This window comes from Borostomias antarcticus (assembly GCF_949987555.1).
Source record: "Borostomias antarcticus genome assembly, chromosome: 26".
Taxonomy (NCBI): Eukaryota; Metazoa; Chordata; class Actinopteri; order Stomiiformes; family Stomiidae; genus Borostomias; species Borostomias antarcticus.
In genome coordinates, this window is record NC_140259.1 from 6,436,814 (window position 1) to 6,453,301 (window position 16,488).

General features: G+C 49.6%; 1 protein-coding gene across 1 annotated transcript; it reads right to left on the reverse strand.

Annotated features, from left to right (window-relative positions):
• Positions 1-120: 120 nt before the first annotated feature.
• On the reverse strand, positions 121-10,338 carry rgmd (RGM domain family, member D). The gene is made up of 3 exons (XM_084458961.1): positions 10,185-10,338; positions 5,274-5,779; positions 121-1,491 (listed from the first exon to the last, which is right to left on the reverse strand). Exons 1-3 carry the CDS (start codon positions 10,276-10,278, stop codon positions 781-783), a joined length of 1,311 nt encoding a protein of 436 aa, XP_084315087.1. The 5' UTR covers positions 10,279-10,338; the 3' UTR covers positions 121-780.
• Between the last annotated feature and the right edge of the window lie 6,150 nt (positions 10,339-16,488).

Sequence of the window (16,488 nt, forward strand, 5' to 3'; positions counted from 1 at the left end):
TGGACAGGTACACTACGAAATATACCTTAACAGGAAAAGGTATTTATGTAATTATGTTACATACCTTTGGATGAAGGTATACTACATTTTATACCTTTACATGGACATGTAAAGTTGGTATACTATGAAATACACCTTGAAATGGATAGGTATACCTTATGAGATAGGTAGTATTTCTGGTCAGTTGTTGGATCCCGTGGAGTAGAAACTTGTTTTTTTCTGTAAATATGACGAGGAGAAGTCTGAATGTGGAGTGTTTAAACCACTTAAGTGCCAAAAAAACGATAATACCATAAAAGTATTTAGTCTTAACTGTCCATCCAGGTCTCTGTGTCACGACAGACCACAATATTCAGGTACCAGGAGCTATTATTATTTACAAAAGGTCATACAAGCTGCCTCGTACCGGAGCAGACGACAACAATCATGTTATAATTTTCACATTTCAAAGAGTTCCGTGTTGTTAGTTTTGATTCAAACGGGGGTGGAAACGGAGCGAGCGCCAAGCGGAGTTTTAACCCCTCGCGGACCGGACCGCACAAGATGGAGGGGCTTCGCACAGGTGGGGGGAGCAGAAGCTGGCGGCCACGGAGTGTGTGTGTGTGTGTGTGTGTGCTGGATCTTCTAAGTGTGTGTGTTTGTGTATGTGCTGTGTCCTTCACATGGTTTTAGCGAGCGACGGACGCGAGAGACGACAAACCAGACGCCGCCCGACCTCTCGGTTCTGGTGCCGCCCCCTCGCCACGCCGACGCCTCGTCCGCTCTCTTCCTCCCCCCCGCTCACGACAGCAGCAGGGTGAGGAGGAGGAGGAAGGGGAGTGTGAGTGTGTGTGCGGCGGCGGTGGTGGCGGCGCCCGCGTTGGCGGGGTGCAGCGTCCAGGGGGGGTTGAGGGGGGGGTTCTGCCTCAGTCTGGAGGGCGGCAGCGCTTTCAGGTCCTCCAGAGCGCCGTGGGCGGCCAGGGAGAACTCGGGGTCGCCCGTGGTCAGGAGGTCAAACACGCACGACTGGAAGTAGACGTCCTCCACCTGCAGCGTCTGGCGGCAGCGCGCCGTGGCCCGCTCCACCGTGTAGCTCTGGTGGGGGGGCAGGAGAGGGGGCAGCTCCCCGCCTGACCCCCTCTGGACCGCGCCCGCCCCCGCCCCCGGACGCCCCAGCGTGTGCTCCTTGATGAGCTCGTTGCGCGGGCAGCCGTGCAGGCACAGCTGCAGGCCGCCGCCCTCCTCCTCGGAGAAGTCCAGCGTGTCCTCGGGCACGCGGATGGCGAAGGTCAGGTAGCGGCCGACGCGCCGCACGATGATGGACGTGCCGATGTGGCGCGCCTGGATGCGCACCTGCCGGCCCGCCTGGCCCGGGCGCTCCAGGATCAGGAGGCTGGCGCCCTCGCCGCCGCTGCGGCTGCCGTCCTGGAAGGCGGAGGGCAGGTCCTCGGTCGTGGCCTGGTACACCTTCTGCTCCGTGCAGCCCTGGTACGACTTGAAGATCACCGTGATCTGAGGGAGGAAGGGGGTTAGAGTGAAAACGAGGCCACTGAATCTTTGATTTGATTTCGGATTTTGTATTTGAACTGTCCGGTCCTGCACCCTGTCTATTGTCGTCTAATCACCGTATGCATCTTTACCATAAGCAAATTCCTAGTGTGTGTAAACCGTATACATGGGCAATAACTGTCCCCCAGGTGATAACTGTTTTTTTGCTTCCCTCTGGAATATGTAGAGAGTGGGTCGTATGCCCACCTCCCTTGTTCTCTGTAAAGCGCATTGTGTTGCCTCTGGGTATGAAATGCGCTATACAAATAAAGCTTTGATTGATTGATTGATTGATTGAATAAAACTGATCTTGAATCTTGAGGTGCAGCTACAGATGTGGGGAGAGAGAGGAGTGTGGTGGGGGGGGGGGGGGGGGGAAATCATGTTGAAATTGTTTTGTTGAAATGTAGCGGTCACTTGATATAAAAAGTTGCCCGGCTTACTTTCAGCTGGCCGAAGCTACGCTGATGAAATGAGAAGTTTTACCCGGGCCAGCGTGCCCCTCACTCAGACGGGCGCAGTACCACCCTCAGCCACAGGGTGTCAGCAGAGCACTACCTTCCCCCAACACAACAGGCGCTGTATTCTGTGAGCTGTTTTTTTTGTTTTTCTGTTATAAAACTCAAATTATCTTCCTCTGTGGTTTACCTTCCGCGGTTTTGAGCGGCTTACTCCATTATGCAGCCGAGGGGGATGGAGGACAGGACTAACGACACTCATTAGATAAGAAAAGGACAATCGGAGGACCTGAGTACACACAGGATAGTACATAGTACATATGAGACCTGTTGACATAACCAACCTCAGTCAAAAGCGCTATTAATGCATGATGGGGTCGTTCCATCGTTATCTATGCCCTTAACATTATCTAAAGCAAATACGTGCTAATGGCGTAAAAGATGGGTCCGGAGCTCGCTGATGGTCCCGGCAGGACAGGATCAAACAGTCCGTCAGTCCCGCGAAACCGCCATTAATCACAGATAAGAAGCTGTCACTGCTGCGGTCACTCTGCCTGCTTGAGCTGACCGGGCTGGCTCGCTGCCACGCTGGCTCTGGACCCAGGACCAGGACCGGGACCAGACGAGAACCAGGACCAGGCCCAGGACCAGGCCCGGGGAACTGGGCCCAGCCAAACCTTCCAGCACTGCGGGGCTGAGAGGTGGCTCTCTCAAAACGCCAGACCATCTCTGGATGATCTGACGGATGAAGCCAGCCTTGACTCAGAGAGGCCGGGGCGGGGCTGGGGTTGGGGTTGGACAGCCTAGGTAGGGGGTGGTGAGGAAGTGTTTGGACGCCGGCGCGTAGGCCACTCATCCAGTCATCATCCAGCTCTGTTCACTCACTGGGCTGCAGCCGTCTGGAACCCACGGTGAAGCTTCCCAGAACCCTCTCCCCCAAACCCATGTGAGAGAGGACCCTCCCCAGTATGAGCTCGTAAAAAGCTCGCGCTATTATTGCCAATAAACCTCAACGTCTGAAGAGTGTTTGAAGGTTCACAGTCTCTGGATATACATATGGAAGATGAGGTAGGCCAGTGCAGTCCGTAGATGGTAAATGGACTGCACTTATATAGCGCTTTTCCACCTTAGCGGCACTCGAAGCGCTTTACAATGGCCTCTCATTCACCCATTCACACACACATTCACACACCAATGGCGGTAGCTGCCATGCAAGGCGCCAACCTGCTCATTGGGAGCAATTTGGGGTTAGGTGTCTTGCTCAAGGACACTTCGACATGTGGACAGTCGGAGCTGGGATTCAAACCGCTGACCCTTCGATCATTGAACGACCCACTCTACAACTGAGCTAAAGCCGCCCCTGTAGACAGACCGGTATAAAACACAGCCTTCTAGAAGCCAACGAAACAACGACATAACGGCGTTCTAGAAGCCAGCGCGTCTTCCAGAGTGATTCGCTAAGCCATGAATGCGTCACCGCATGACTTAAATCACATAAAGGAACGACAGAAGATGTAGTTAAAATTCAGACATTTCCCAGGATAAGATGGAGCTAGGATAAGATGGAGCTGGGATAAGATGGAGCTAGGATAAGATGGAGCTAGGATAAGATGGAGCTAGGATAAGATGGAGCTGGGATAAGATGGAGCTGGGATTAGAGATCGGGCTACTTTCCCCCACAGCCAGATCAATGAGACCACGGCGCTGCTCTTCCTACCAGGTGTTTAGTTTGTCCAAATCACCGTGTGTTGACTCAGAGATGACCGTGTAATTATCTGACCAGAGAGGTGAGGGACACGGAGAGAGAGAGAGAGAGAGGGGAGTCAGGGGAAACATGCAGGAGAGACTTAATCACTAACACATGACCAGCCATGTGTTAGACTAGCGCTGGAGCACCCCACACACTCTCACACACACACTCTCACACACACACTCTCTCACACACACACACACACACACACACACACACACCAACCACGTCCCACATCTAACACTAGTTAGTCAAACGCACGCACACACACACACAACCACGTCCCACATCTAACACCAGTTAGTCTCTCTCACACACACACACACACACACACACACACAATGACAAAGGAAATCACAAACATAGACACAGACACACACACACAATCTGTTGGGGCTATGAAGGGATGCCAGGGGCAGCAAGAGATTCTTATGCACCACAGACTAGAAGCCTAGCTGGAACCTTTCTCTGCCGTGTGTGTGTGTGTGTGTGTAGTGTGGTGTAGGTCTAGACTAGATCTCAAACGTGCACTCATTTGCCTCTGTCATCAAACATGAACTATCCTCATGCAAAACCTCCAGGCCAGATTTGGTCCAGTGGTGTTGTCACCAGCCCGTCACCAGCCCGTCACCGTCACCAGCCCTGAACCCTGAACCCTGCACGCTGCACTTGTGGAGGTCTTGGATAATTCGACAGGTGTAGGTAGGCAGGCTCAATAATAGCGTTGCCATTCCAACCTACTCAAGTCTGAGCTGTCACAACATGACCGTGTTATCTCTCCACAACCATTCAGAGAGTAGGGAGCATGATCTGCTTGAGTGGTTTATGACCAGGTAGGCCTACTAGTTCTGATCCTAACCCCTGACTAGGCCTGGACCAGGTAGGCCTTCTAGTTCTGATCCTAACCCCTGACTAGGCCTGGACCAGGTAGGCCTTCTAGTTCTGATCCTAACCCCTGACTAGGGCTGGACCAGGTAGACCTTCTAGTTCTGATCCTAACCCCTGACTAGGTCTGGACCAGGTAGGCCTACTAGTTCTGATCCTAACCCCTGACTAGGGCTGGACCAGGTAGGCCTACTAGTTCTGATCCTAACCCCTGACTAGTTCTGATCCTAACCCCTGACTAGGGCTGGACCAGGTAGGCCTACTAGTTCTGATCCTAACCCCTGACTAGGGCTGGACCAGGTAGACCTACTAGTTCTGATCCTAACCCCTGACTAGGGCTGGACATCACTGGACATTTTCCCATTCTGGTTTCCAATTCCTGTTCTTGAATTCGAACCAAAACAATTCTTTTTTTCGATTCCTATGTTGAACGAGTGTATTTATCTTATCGTATCTTAATTAATCTTATATAAAATATAATATTAATATCGTATTTGAATATAGTTTTCTCCTCTTATTAATGTGGTCTGCATCAACGTCTAAAAGGTCAAGGGGTCATGATACTAAGAAGCTATAGTTACCCAGAGTGCAACTATTCTAATACTTCAACACACGCAGAGTAGAGGTGAAGACGCAGAGGTGACCCCGCCTACCTTGCTGGTCGCCGTGGCGCTGGACCCCAGGACCACGGGCACGTTGGTCACCTGCACGGACAGGTAGCGGTTGTCTATTAGTGGCCACGCCCCCTCCACCTTGCAGGTCTGAAACTCGTCCCGGAACGTCCGCAGGTGGGGGTCGCCGAACAGCCCGCAGTGGGCGTACTTCTTCTGCCCGCCTCCCGCCGCCAGCGCCCGGCTCTCGTAGTCGCACAGCCGGGACACGGCGGGCTGCGCCGTGCCCGGCGGCGCCCTGCCGGAGGAGGTGGGGCCGTCCGAGGAGCAGTTGTGCTGGGAGAACAGCTCCTTGATGCGGAAGACGGCCGAGTGGTAGACCAGGTCGCCGCGGCAGCCGCGGGCCGTGCGGCGCGTGCAGATGGCGTAGGCGCGCAGGGCGATGCAGTAGTCCAGGTCGGTTTGCTCCTCCTGGAGGCCACTGGAGGGCGACGTCGAGGCCACGTAATCCGCATTGCAGCGCTGGATTCGACACTGCTGACAGTGAGCTGTGGGGGGGGGGGGGGCGGGAGGAGGAGAAGAATGCTGGCGTTAGCCGGGACGCTTCTATCACAGGTTATTAAGCAAACGCAGACTTAAAAGGGGCGAGCTGACAGAACGAGAGGCGAGAAAACAGTTACAGATGTTTTTCGAGTTTACGGAACAACCATGACAACGTGAAAACCAAACACGGCACTGAGGTACAACTCGCCAGGCAGAAACCGACGGGCGCGCTCTCCCCCACCTCGTAACTCTTACCGAAACGCGCGGCCCCAGCTACACACAGCTGTCCAGGCAAAGTTTTCCACCGTCAAAGTTTACCTGGAACAGGAGGCCATTAAACCCCAGCTATCCCAGCACCGTACCCAGCCTCAGAGGCCCTTCCCCCCCTCCGCCCGTTACAAAAACAACAGCGTCTCGCTGCTGGAGGAAACCAACCTGTGTAGTTTACTTTGGGGTGTTGAATGTGGTTTGGCTGTTGCTGGGGCAGTAATCTGCCCTAACATGGCATGGCCAGGGGGCCAGGGGCCACGGCTGGGTCCAGAAGAGCCTGGACCATGAACATACTACCGGACGCTCAAATAGTCGCTAATAGAATATCTAATAAACTGGCCCAAAAACCAACAGCTAAAATGTACTCAGGAAAAACAACAAAAAAAGCTCTGGTGAACAATAAAGGTTAAAACCTGCTTCTAGAACCTCTATAAACCTGCTTCTAGAACCTCTATGAACCTGCTTCTAGAACCTCTATGAACCTGCTTCTAGAACCTCTATAAACCTGCTTCTAGAACCTCTATAAACCTGCTTCTAGAACCTTTATAAACCTGCTTCTAGAACCTCTATAAACCTGCTTCTAGAACCTCTATAAACCTGCTTCTAGAACCTCTATAAACCTGCTTCTAGAACCTCTATAAAGGTTGTAAATCGTTAACAGAAAAACCGAACTGTACCTCGTTTATGCGCGGGGGCCGGCCCAGGGGAGGCCAAGGTGGGGCACTGCCAACCAAAAATGTCACGTTATATGAGTCACATAGTAAATTGTAGTAAATTGTCCTAAAAACAGCCCGAAATAGCTCACTTTAAAATGTCACCCTGTTGCGCCTGCTCTTTCAGGTAGCAGTATGGGTCCAGTGTGTATGGTACTGCTGGTGTGGTTCTGGTCTAGATTGCTATGGTTTTGGTCTAGAGCAGAATGATTTTGGTTCTGGTCTTAACTGGTATGGTTCTGGTCGAGGCCTATATATGGTTCTGGGCTAAACTGGTGTGGTTCTTACCCGTCTTATATGGTTTGTGTCTGGCTGGGGGTGGTTCTGGTCTATAGCAGTGTGGTACTGGACTGGTCTGAACCAGTTTGGTTCTGGTTGATAAGGAATGGTTCTGGTCTGGTTGTGGCTGTCTGGCTTTCAGCAGGAAACCACAACACAGAGAGCCCAGCTTGTTCACCGCCCCGTGACCATCTGGTCAGAGGAGCTGGTGTGTCGGAGCTGGTGTGTAAGAGCTGGTGTGTAGGAGCTAGTGTGTAAGAGCTAGTGTGTAGGAGCTGGTGTGTAAGAGCTGGTGTGTAGGAGCTAGTGTGTAGGAGCTGGTGTGTAGGAGCTAGTGTGTAAGAGCTGGTGTGTAGGAGCTAGTGTGTAGGAGCTGGTGTGTAGGAGCTAGTGTGTAGGAGCTGGTGTGTAGGAGCTAGTGTGTAGGAGCTGGTGTGTAGGAGCTAGTGTGTAGGAGCTGGGTAAATCCTGCACTTCCTGTGTGAAGTTATTGCTTCGCGTGGCCAAATCTGCGAGTCGAGCGCTTTCTGGGCCGGCGACAGCGCTGACGACAGGTGAGTCCTTTGTTCGTTCGACACGGCCGTTTAGGCTGGACGATTTTGATTGGCCGAATGACAGCTGGATTGGCATGACATCATTTGAGCTCCAGCCGCCGCCGCACCTGTGGACTCCCCCAGTCTGGGAGTGAAGTTAGCAGCTCCCAGCATGCCGAGGGCCTTTCTCATCCCTCTAGCTATGGAGCAGCAACAGCTGCAGGAGCTGCCGGGCTATTGCTTCTCTTAACGCAAGCATCGTGAGAGTAATAAAGTTTGAAGAGTAAGAAAAACACAGTCTTCTCTCACACAATCGCCTAGCTCATGTCATCCAACATCAACCCCCGTCAACAGCGTCTGGAGAAGCCAGGTGCAGAAAAACAAGAGCCAGGGTTGTCTTGTTTTTTTTAAGGAAAACCTGTTGCCATTTTAAACACAACTGCCGCTCTCCTCACAGTGGCCTACACTGAATATAAATCTGTGGGCCGCATTCTGAATGCATGACAGCTTATGAATGCCTGCTTAAGTCACTCCACCTCAGAATCAGTGAGCAGGGGTGCAAGAGGTCAAGTTAGGAGTTCCACCTCCCTCCCCAAGTCCGAACCGTAAGCACAGATGTGTCTGACCGTCTGAGCTCCACACAATAACTGCCTGTTAATAATAATAATAATAATAATAATAATAACAACAATTCATTTTATTTATTAAGTACTTTTTCAATCTCAAAGTGCTGTTGAACCATCAACAACAACAGCAACACACAATAAAGGACTTGTAGCCCGTCACAGACATCATTGTGAGAGCCAGGAGGAAAAAAATGTGTGACGATAATTTGAAAGACTGCTGGCCTGGATGCATTTTGGGGTGTTTAACTTTTTTGTTGTTGTTGCGAAATTCGCAATAGGTTGAATTACCAGCCAGATTCATTCCTTATGGGATTACAGCGACACCCTCAACAACAACACTCAACATGGGGGGAGAAAGTTGGCAAAGAATACATACTGAACAAAACAAAATATAACATCAAGATCGATATGTCCAGAACTGAAATCCTAGTCTAGCGCGTATGCTTACATTGAAGAAGTTAGGTATACTTAAAACATACTCAAATACCTTGGGCCAAGTTACCACTACACCCATGTGTAGACAACAGTCTACCCGTGGGAGGTTGAAGTTATCGGTGGGAGGAGTGGGTCCTTCATCAGATCCACGACCCTTTTTGGCAAGTTACTGATATGACACAGCCTAACATTTTCAGAGCCCTTCCCTTGCGACTCTGTGTGACTGCATTTAGCAAGTCTTTAAAGTAGTATTTGTCACATGCAAACGTACAATCAGACGCATTTCACTGTGATTGTACACCGTACATTTGCATGTGACAAATACAAATCTGAATCTGATTTCAAACTCCACGAAATGATATTTAGACAATCTGCTTGTAATGCTGTACTACTGGCTACTTTAAAGACTTGCTAAATGCAGACACACACAGTGTCACATGCAAACGTACAGTGTGCAATCAGTGAAATGCTTCTGTGATTGTACACTGTACGTTTGCATGTGACAAATAAAGAAGTGAATCTGAAATTAAACTCCAATTAAATCATATTTAGACAACAATCTGCTTGTAATGCTGTGTTTCTGGCTACTTTAAAGACTTGCTAAATGCAGACACACAGTGTCACATGCAAACGTACAGTGTGCAATCAGTGAAATGCTTGTGATTGTACACTGTAGGTTTGCATCTGATAAAGAACTGAATCTGAAATTAAACTCCAATTAAATCATATTTAGGCTACAGTGTAAAAATAGATTATCAGACACTTTCTCTTCAACTTGCTACAGCTTTTTAAAAGTTAAGACCCTCTAGGAGGCCATGCAGACCCGTGCGTGGTGGCAGCAAATCAAGCATGAATTACACAAAACCCCCGTCGAATAATAACTCACAAAGAAAAGCAACACACGGTTATTTCTCACCAAGTAAATAATTATCGTGTCTAGAAAACGACAACATAAGTTGAACGCGGCTCATTTGCATTGCGACTAAAACTTAACCTGCAACAAATGTCCGTGTGTTAGGTTAGCAGCTAGCTAGCCGGGGCTAAGAGGAAGCTATGCTAGCGAGGTTAGCCAGACTAACTCAGACTACTTCTTAGCTTACTAAGAGTGAGGCTTGGTAGGATACAGTGAGGTCAACGTTATACTTCTCGGAAAGAAAAAGAGATGTTGTTTTAGCTGGCAGCTTTGGGCGAGCTTGAGAAAAGTTCGCCCAGAGAGCTGCTAGCCGAGAGCAGGCTAGCCAGCACTGTGTCTCCGAGTGTCTCCGAGTGTCTCCGAGTGTTTCCGAAAGTCTCCACTAACGTTCAACTTTTTAAGAACAAACCTCAATACTTCTCAATAACTAATAGCCTACATGTTTTTTTTGACAACGCGTTATTTTTGTACAACCTACATTTTAATCACCGTGAACATATTTGGACAAGTCCCACGGTATAAGCATTAAACTAACTCTCCAAACCCCCCCGAAAAAAGTTTTCCATCAACACCACCATTCCAGGGTGCGTTGGGAAAAGTGTTTTGCATGCAGAGACACGGATCCGAGCACCATACTTTACCTGGTCGGAGCAGCAGAGAAAGTAAAACCATCGTCAGTGTTATCCAGTTCCAAAGCTGCCGCTTAGCCAAGGTTTGAGGTCCGCTTCTCCCCATGCCAATCCATCCAGTTAGACGGGAGATCCTCCACTGCTTCTCATCGACCCTGGAGCTGCGAGAAATTCAGAGCAAAACTCGTCTCCTGCTTTCCCCAAGTGCTGTCATTGAAAGGGGAAGGGGGGCCCGGGCCGGCGGGGCCCATGCTAGGCGGGGCGGCGCCTAGGGGAGGGGTCTGACGGACCGGGCGGGGCTCCGAGGTGGTTGCCGGCCAATGAAAGACTAATTATTCGTTAACCGCTTGTGCGGTTTGTGGCAGTCGTGGAAGGGGGGGGGGGGTAGGAACGTGTTTCTCTATCATGATGGAGGCAGAGCGATAAAGCAGCGGAGGACCAAACTTTTAAATGGAGAGATGAGCTGAGCGGATGGATGGATGGATGGATGGATGGATGGATGGATGGATGGATGGATGGATGGATGGATGGATGGATGGAGGAGAGAGGCTACTTCTCTCTCACTCACAACAACAGAAACATCCTACGGCCAAACCTTGTCCTGTCTATGTCTAGACTGGCCAAGACCAAGGGGTTTGTATAAGACCACTGACCTAGCTTTGATAAATGGTGTAGGGCTGTTGTTAAGTGGGAAAGTGACATTATAAGGAATAAACTAAATACTAGTTTTAGAAATGTGAGCAAATGTTAAAAAACGTATGAGAGACAGTCTTGATATAACTATCAAACAAACCTTAACATCACCCCCAAAAAATCACTTGCACTTAAATGTTCAGGAATTATTTCGGCACCCTGGATTGTAACTCCAAAAGGATATATTGTCATTGTTTAAAACTTTCACAAGTCTTTCCATGAATTATTTTCTCTAAGCCTCTCAGCTGATGTTTTTTTTCCATTACATTTTTGGTTAGCAACTTGTATGTTACTCTTTTTCCCTTTGTGGCCAACTTTCCATCTCTCGACTTGAACGACACTCCGTCTTTCATTTGCACAGCTGTGAGGCAGGGCAGGGCTGCAGGCAAGCAGGGGATTCACACACACACACACACACACACACACACACACACACACACACACACACACACACACACACACACACACACACACAGAGCCTATACTGCCTCTTTGCCTGAAACACTATGCTTTTCTGGTGTCATTTGAATGAAGAATCTTAATGCATCCAACCAATGACTGTATCAAATATTAGTCTAAAGAAAATCAACCAATCAAATTCAGCATACGGCCTGAACCCATCATCGGGTTAAATCTGCCATTTCTCTGGTACAATACTGAACATTTTGGCTGGTCTGCCTATACACATACCTCCCTTTGACTTTATTAGAGTGAAGTGAACCCTGGAAGGTATGGGATCACTGGTTCCTCTATACACATGCTGGCTCCTCCAGCTGCACAGTGCTGTGATTCAGGTGCTGTGTCAGCCCCCCCCCCCCTCCCTAGAGCCCCAGCCATGTTCATGGGGGGGGGGGGTGATGTATATAGTGGAGGAAGAAACTAAGACAGCTCCAGCCAAGTGGAACGTAGGGATTGTTCTGTCCTGCCAGAGGGCCTCCTCTGTCACAGAGGGGCCAGTGTGCCAGCTCCGTCCCCCCAGAGGGCTACCGTACTGGGGCTACACCCCCCCAGAGGCCTACCGTACTGGGGCTACACCCCCCCAGAGGGCTACCGTACTGGGGCTACACCCCCCAGAGGGCTACCGTACTGGGGCTACACCCCCCAGAGGGCTACCGTACTGGGGCTACACCCCCCCAGAGGGCTACCGTACTGGGGCTACACCCCCCCAGAGGGCTACCGTACTGGGGCTACACCCCCCCAGAGGGCTACCGTACTGGGGCTACATCGATCTACGGGGCTACCGCACTGGGGCTCCATCCCCCCAGAGGGCTATCTCACTGGGCTACACCCCCCACCCAAAGGGCTACATCACTGGGCTACACCCCCCCAAAGGGCTACATCACTGGGCTACACCCCCCCCCCCCCCCCCCAAATGGCTAACACACTGGGGCTCCATCCCCCCAGAGGGCTACATCACTGGGCTACACCCCCCCAAAGGGCTACATCACTGGGCTACACCCCCCCCCCCCCCCCCCCAAATGGCTAACACACTGGGGCTCCATCCCCCCAGAGGGCTACCTTACTGGGCTATACCCCCCAGAGGGCTACCTTACTGGGCTAAACCCCCCCAGAGGGCTACCTCACTGGGCTACATCTTCCCAAAGGGCTACCGTACCTTACTGGGCCACATCACCCCCAGAGGCCTACCTTACTGGGCTACCCCCCCCCCCCCCCAGAGGCCTACCTTACTAAAGGAGATCAGCTTATTCTGGACTCTGGTTTGGTTGATGATTAAATGTTTGTTTTTTTGCACAGAGTGATTAGAACATGAATCTTCAGATACAGGGTTGACATTAAATGTTGCAGTAAAACACTGAGATAAATCTATGTGTAGAAGGATTATATTGTAATGGAAAGTTAACACTCTAACTCAAACAAACGAAACAACTCTCTGGAAGTCTCACCTGTGAGTGAAAGAATCATCAGAATCCATGGACAACATCTCCTGAAAGACAGAAAAAGCCGATTACTTGTTTTCACTGGTCAAAGTCAGATACAGTATCTTTTGCGATGTCTGCGGAAAACACCAGCAATGCAACACTAGCATCAAAAAAGCTAACCGTCAGAAACCTAAACGTTTTTTGCTTCCCACTTTTCCCATCTATGACTTTTTTAGCCTATGCTAAGCAGTGCATGTTGTGGATGATAACATGTCTCTGATGTTGTCCATCCCGAACAGAGATTAGTCTCTCCAGATTAATTAAAGTCTTTTGTCCATTGAGGAGCTGATGGGTCTTTGGCACCATTCAGAGTCAGCGCAGTGAAGCAGACCACTAGCTACCTCATACAGGTGGATGGACAGGATGGGTTTTCCACATGAAAGAGAATCCCCCCGTCCCCCCCCCCCTCCGCCCACAGACGCTCTGTCGAGTTTGATGGGTGGAGAAAGACCCCTTTCTTCCCTCCTTCCTCCTAAGTATATTGCATTGCATGACCCAGCAAATTATGCATATTCCACACTTGACAATAGGATGAGGGAGGATGGAGAGGAGTGGGGAAGCGTGTACTGCTGGCCCACACCCTCGCAGCCCTCAGGGAAGAAAATGATAAAATAAGATAAAAAATTACATTAAAAAAATCTATTACAATGTATTATTTTTAATGAAGTGAAAGTATATTTTCAGTTACAGTTATAATTTACTGGTTCAGTTATAATTTAATCATTGTGATTTACGTTGTTTTGGAAAGTAAAGGCTTCATTTTAAAGAATAGAAAAAAGGTCCAATCAGGATTTTTTATTTGTCTGTCTCTGGGTAGAACAGTGTAGCTACAACTGGCCGCCATGGGCGATTTTATTGGGGGGGCAGGGCAGTGTCAAGTGCCCCCCCTGATTGGCCAGCCCAACTCTTCTCAAATTCTTAAAAAAAAAAAAAAAAAAATCCTTTTTCTTTTCTTTTAAAACTAATTAACACAATTATTAAATACATAACCGATATCGCTCCCCGTCTGAAACGGCCTTTAGCCTGTCACATCTTCATTTACAAAGGCCAATTCACCATTTCCAAGTCTTTCTGAGCCTGTGTCATCACAGTCTAACTAGCTAGCGCGCCAAGCGTGTCATTCTCTGTAGGCTCAGTGGTAGTATAGATACGTGGCCTCTATCGGCCTTGAAACCAGGTATTGCTCCTTTATCTACCACCTTCCTCAGAATACCATCATCCATCGCTACTTCCTCATCATGGGGTCATCCACAGATGGGCCTCCCATCGTCCTGATAACAATAATGGCCGGGTTTCCCGAACGAGTTAAGAAGCACTTAACTCCAAAGTACCTCTTAACTCCCATACAAAGGGTTGCTTAAGTAGGCTTTCTTAAGAAGGTTCTTTATCGGGAAACCCGGCCAATATCTTGAAACCCCATTTTGTTTCCTGAGCTGAATGGTCCCACTGCAATATATATATAATATATAACTCAATATATAACTCGGGGTGCATTTATGTTAACTTCCTGATTGTTGTGTTCGATGTTTTGAGATCTTTGGTCCCGCTGAAGGCCTAGCTCCAACAGTCACGACTTGCCACTGTTACTAGGGCTGTTTCAGGTAGGAGGTAGCAAGACTGAAGGTCCACGTTTCTCCTGACTCTGGATCCCTCGCTCTGTTCTGTTAGAAGAATGAGGTCAGTCTGGTATTATTAGGAGCGTGTCTCATGCAGCAGGCGGCTGGTCTCAGAGGTGGAGGGAGTAAAAGAGTGTGAGACGTATTTTTTTTTAAGGATCTCGTAGGGTGTTACTATAGGAGAGGAGAAGGGAAGAAAGGAAGGTGGATGCTTGAGAAAGAGAGTGAGAGAACAGGTCGGGGGGTGAAGTGATAGGAAGTGAAAGGAAGAATGCCTGTGAGAGGCAGGGAAGTCCAAGAGAGCGAGATGAGCGAATTCAGAAATCTGAACTCACAGCAGTGATAAAGCTGCGAGTCTGATACCTAGAGCAGAACATGTAAGAAACCGTTCAAATGTGACTTACACTGTATGAGCAAGTATGAAGAAGGCAGCTAACTACGCCAGAGGTGGCGAGGAGAGAAGGAGAGTGGGAGAGAAAAAGGAGGAAGAAAGAGAGAGAGATGGAGAGGAGAAAGAAAGAGAGTGGGGGATAGGGTTTCTTCTGCCTGTGTGTCTGGGCAGCTCCACATGTTCCTCATTAAAGTCCTCACACCGCGGCACGGCTAGCTCCACACCGGGGCGTTTGTTTTTGTTATTAGGGCCGTCATACTGGACCTAACCAGGATATAGACAGGTCCATCTCTGCACCGGACAAGACCAGGACATAGACAGAACCATCTCTGCACCGGACAAGACCAGGACATGGACCTGGACATAGACAGAACCATTTGTGCACCGGACAAAACCAGGACATAGACAGGACCATCGCTGCCGCACCAGACAAGACCAGGACATAGACAGGACCATCTCAGAATCCGAATCTACAGATAACTATTATGTAATTGTATCAATCTCTCTAAAACTACTACAACTGTTTTGTTGGTTTTGTTTACTTTTGCTTTTAAACCTCTTATCTAAAAGTGTCAACTGAAATGGGTCGGAACTGGCCTGTCACAGCTGGCCTGTCACAGCTGGCCCTCCAGCGGCTGATATGATCAGAGATTAGAGTCAGGAGTGACGTGCTGCTCTGCATAATATGAGGGAGACACTTATTGAATTTTGAAAGGAACCTGAATAATTTGCCTTTTCGGAAAAGAGAGGCCCCCTGCCTGAGGTGAGGAGGCTGTACCTGAGAGAGAGAGAGAGAGAGAGAGAGAGAGAGGGGGAGAGAGATAAGGGGGGGAGAGAGAGAAGGGGGAGAGAGGCAGAGAGAGAGAGAGAGGGAGAGAAAGAGAGAAGGGAGAGAGAGAGAAGGGGGAGAGAGAGGGAGAGAGGCAGAGAGAGAAGGGGGAGGGAGAGAGAGAAGGGGGAGAGAGAGAGAAGGGGGAGAGAGGCAGAGAGAGAGAGAGAAGGGGGAGAGAGGCAGAGAGAGAGAAGGGGGAGAGAGGCAGAGAGAGTGAGAGAGAGAGGGGGAGAGAGAGAGAGAAGGGGTAGAGAGAGAGAAGAGGCAGAGAGAGAGAGAGAGCATAGTTGATGCAGGCCCCTGTGTGTGTGTGCAGATAAGAGTGATGGTGGTGTGAGTGTGTGTGTGCAGATAAGAGTGATGGTTGTGAGTGGATACAAGGAGGCGCTGATAGCATCTCAACTCAAGGATCCCACTTACGGGCCCTGAATGATACCTCACACACACACACACACACACACACACACACTCACACACACACACACACACACACACACACACACACACACACACACACACACACACACACACACTCAAAAGGCCTGGCTTGCGCTCTCCTGCTTGCTACCCTGCTCTCTCTGGTGCATGCAACTGTTTGACTACTTACTTGTCTTAAGATCTCTGTGACAGAGCAAACCAAAAGATTTAAGGAGGTGTGTGTGTGTGTGTGTGTGTGTGTGTGTGTGTGTGTGTGTGTGTGTGTGTGGTGTTGTGTGTGTGTGTGTGTGTGTGTGTGTGTGTGTGTGTGTGTGTGTGTGTGTGTGTGTGTGTGTGTGTGTGTGTGTGTTTATACAGCATCTCTGAACAAGCTGTTGAGGGTTTGGAAAGTATTGGGCAATTATTC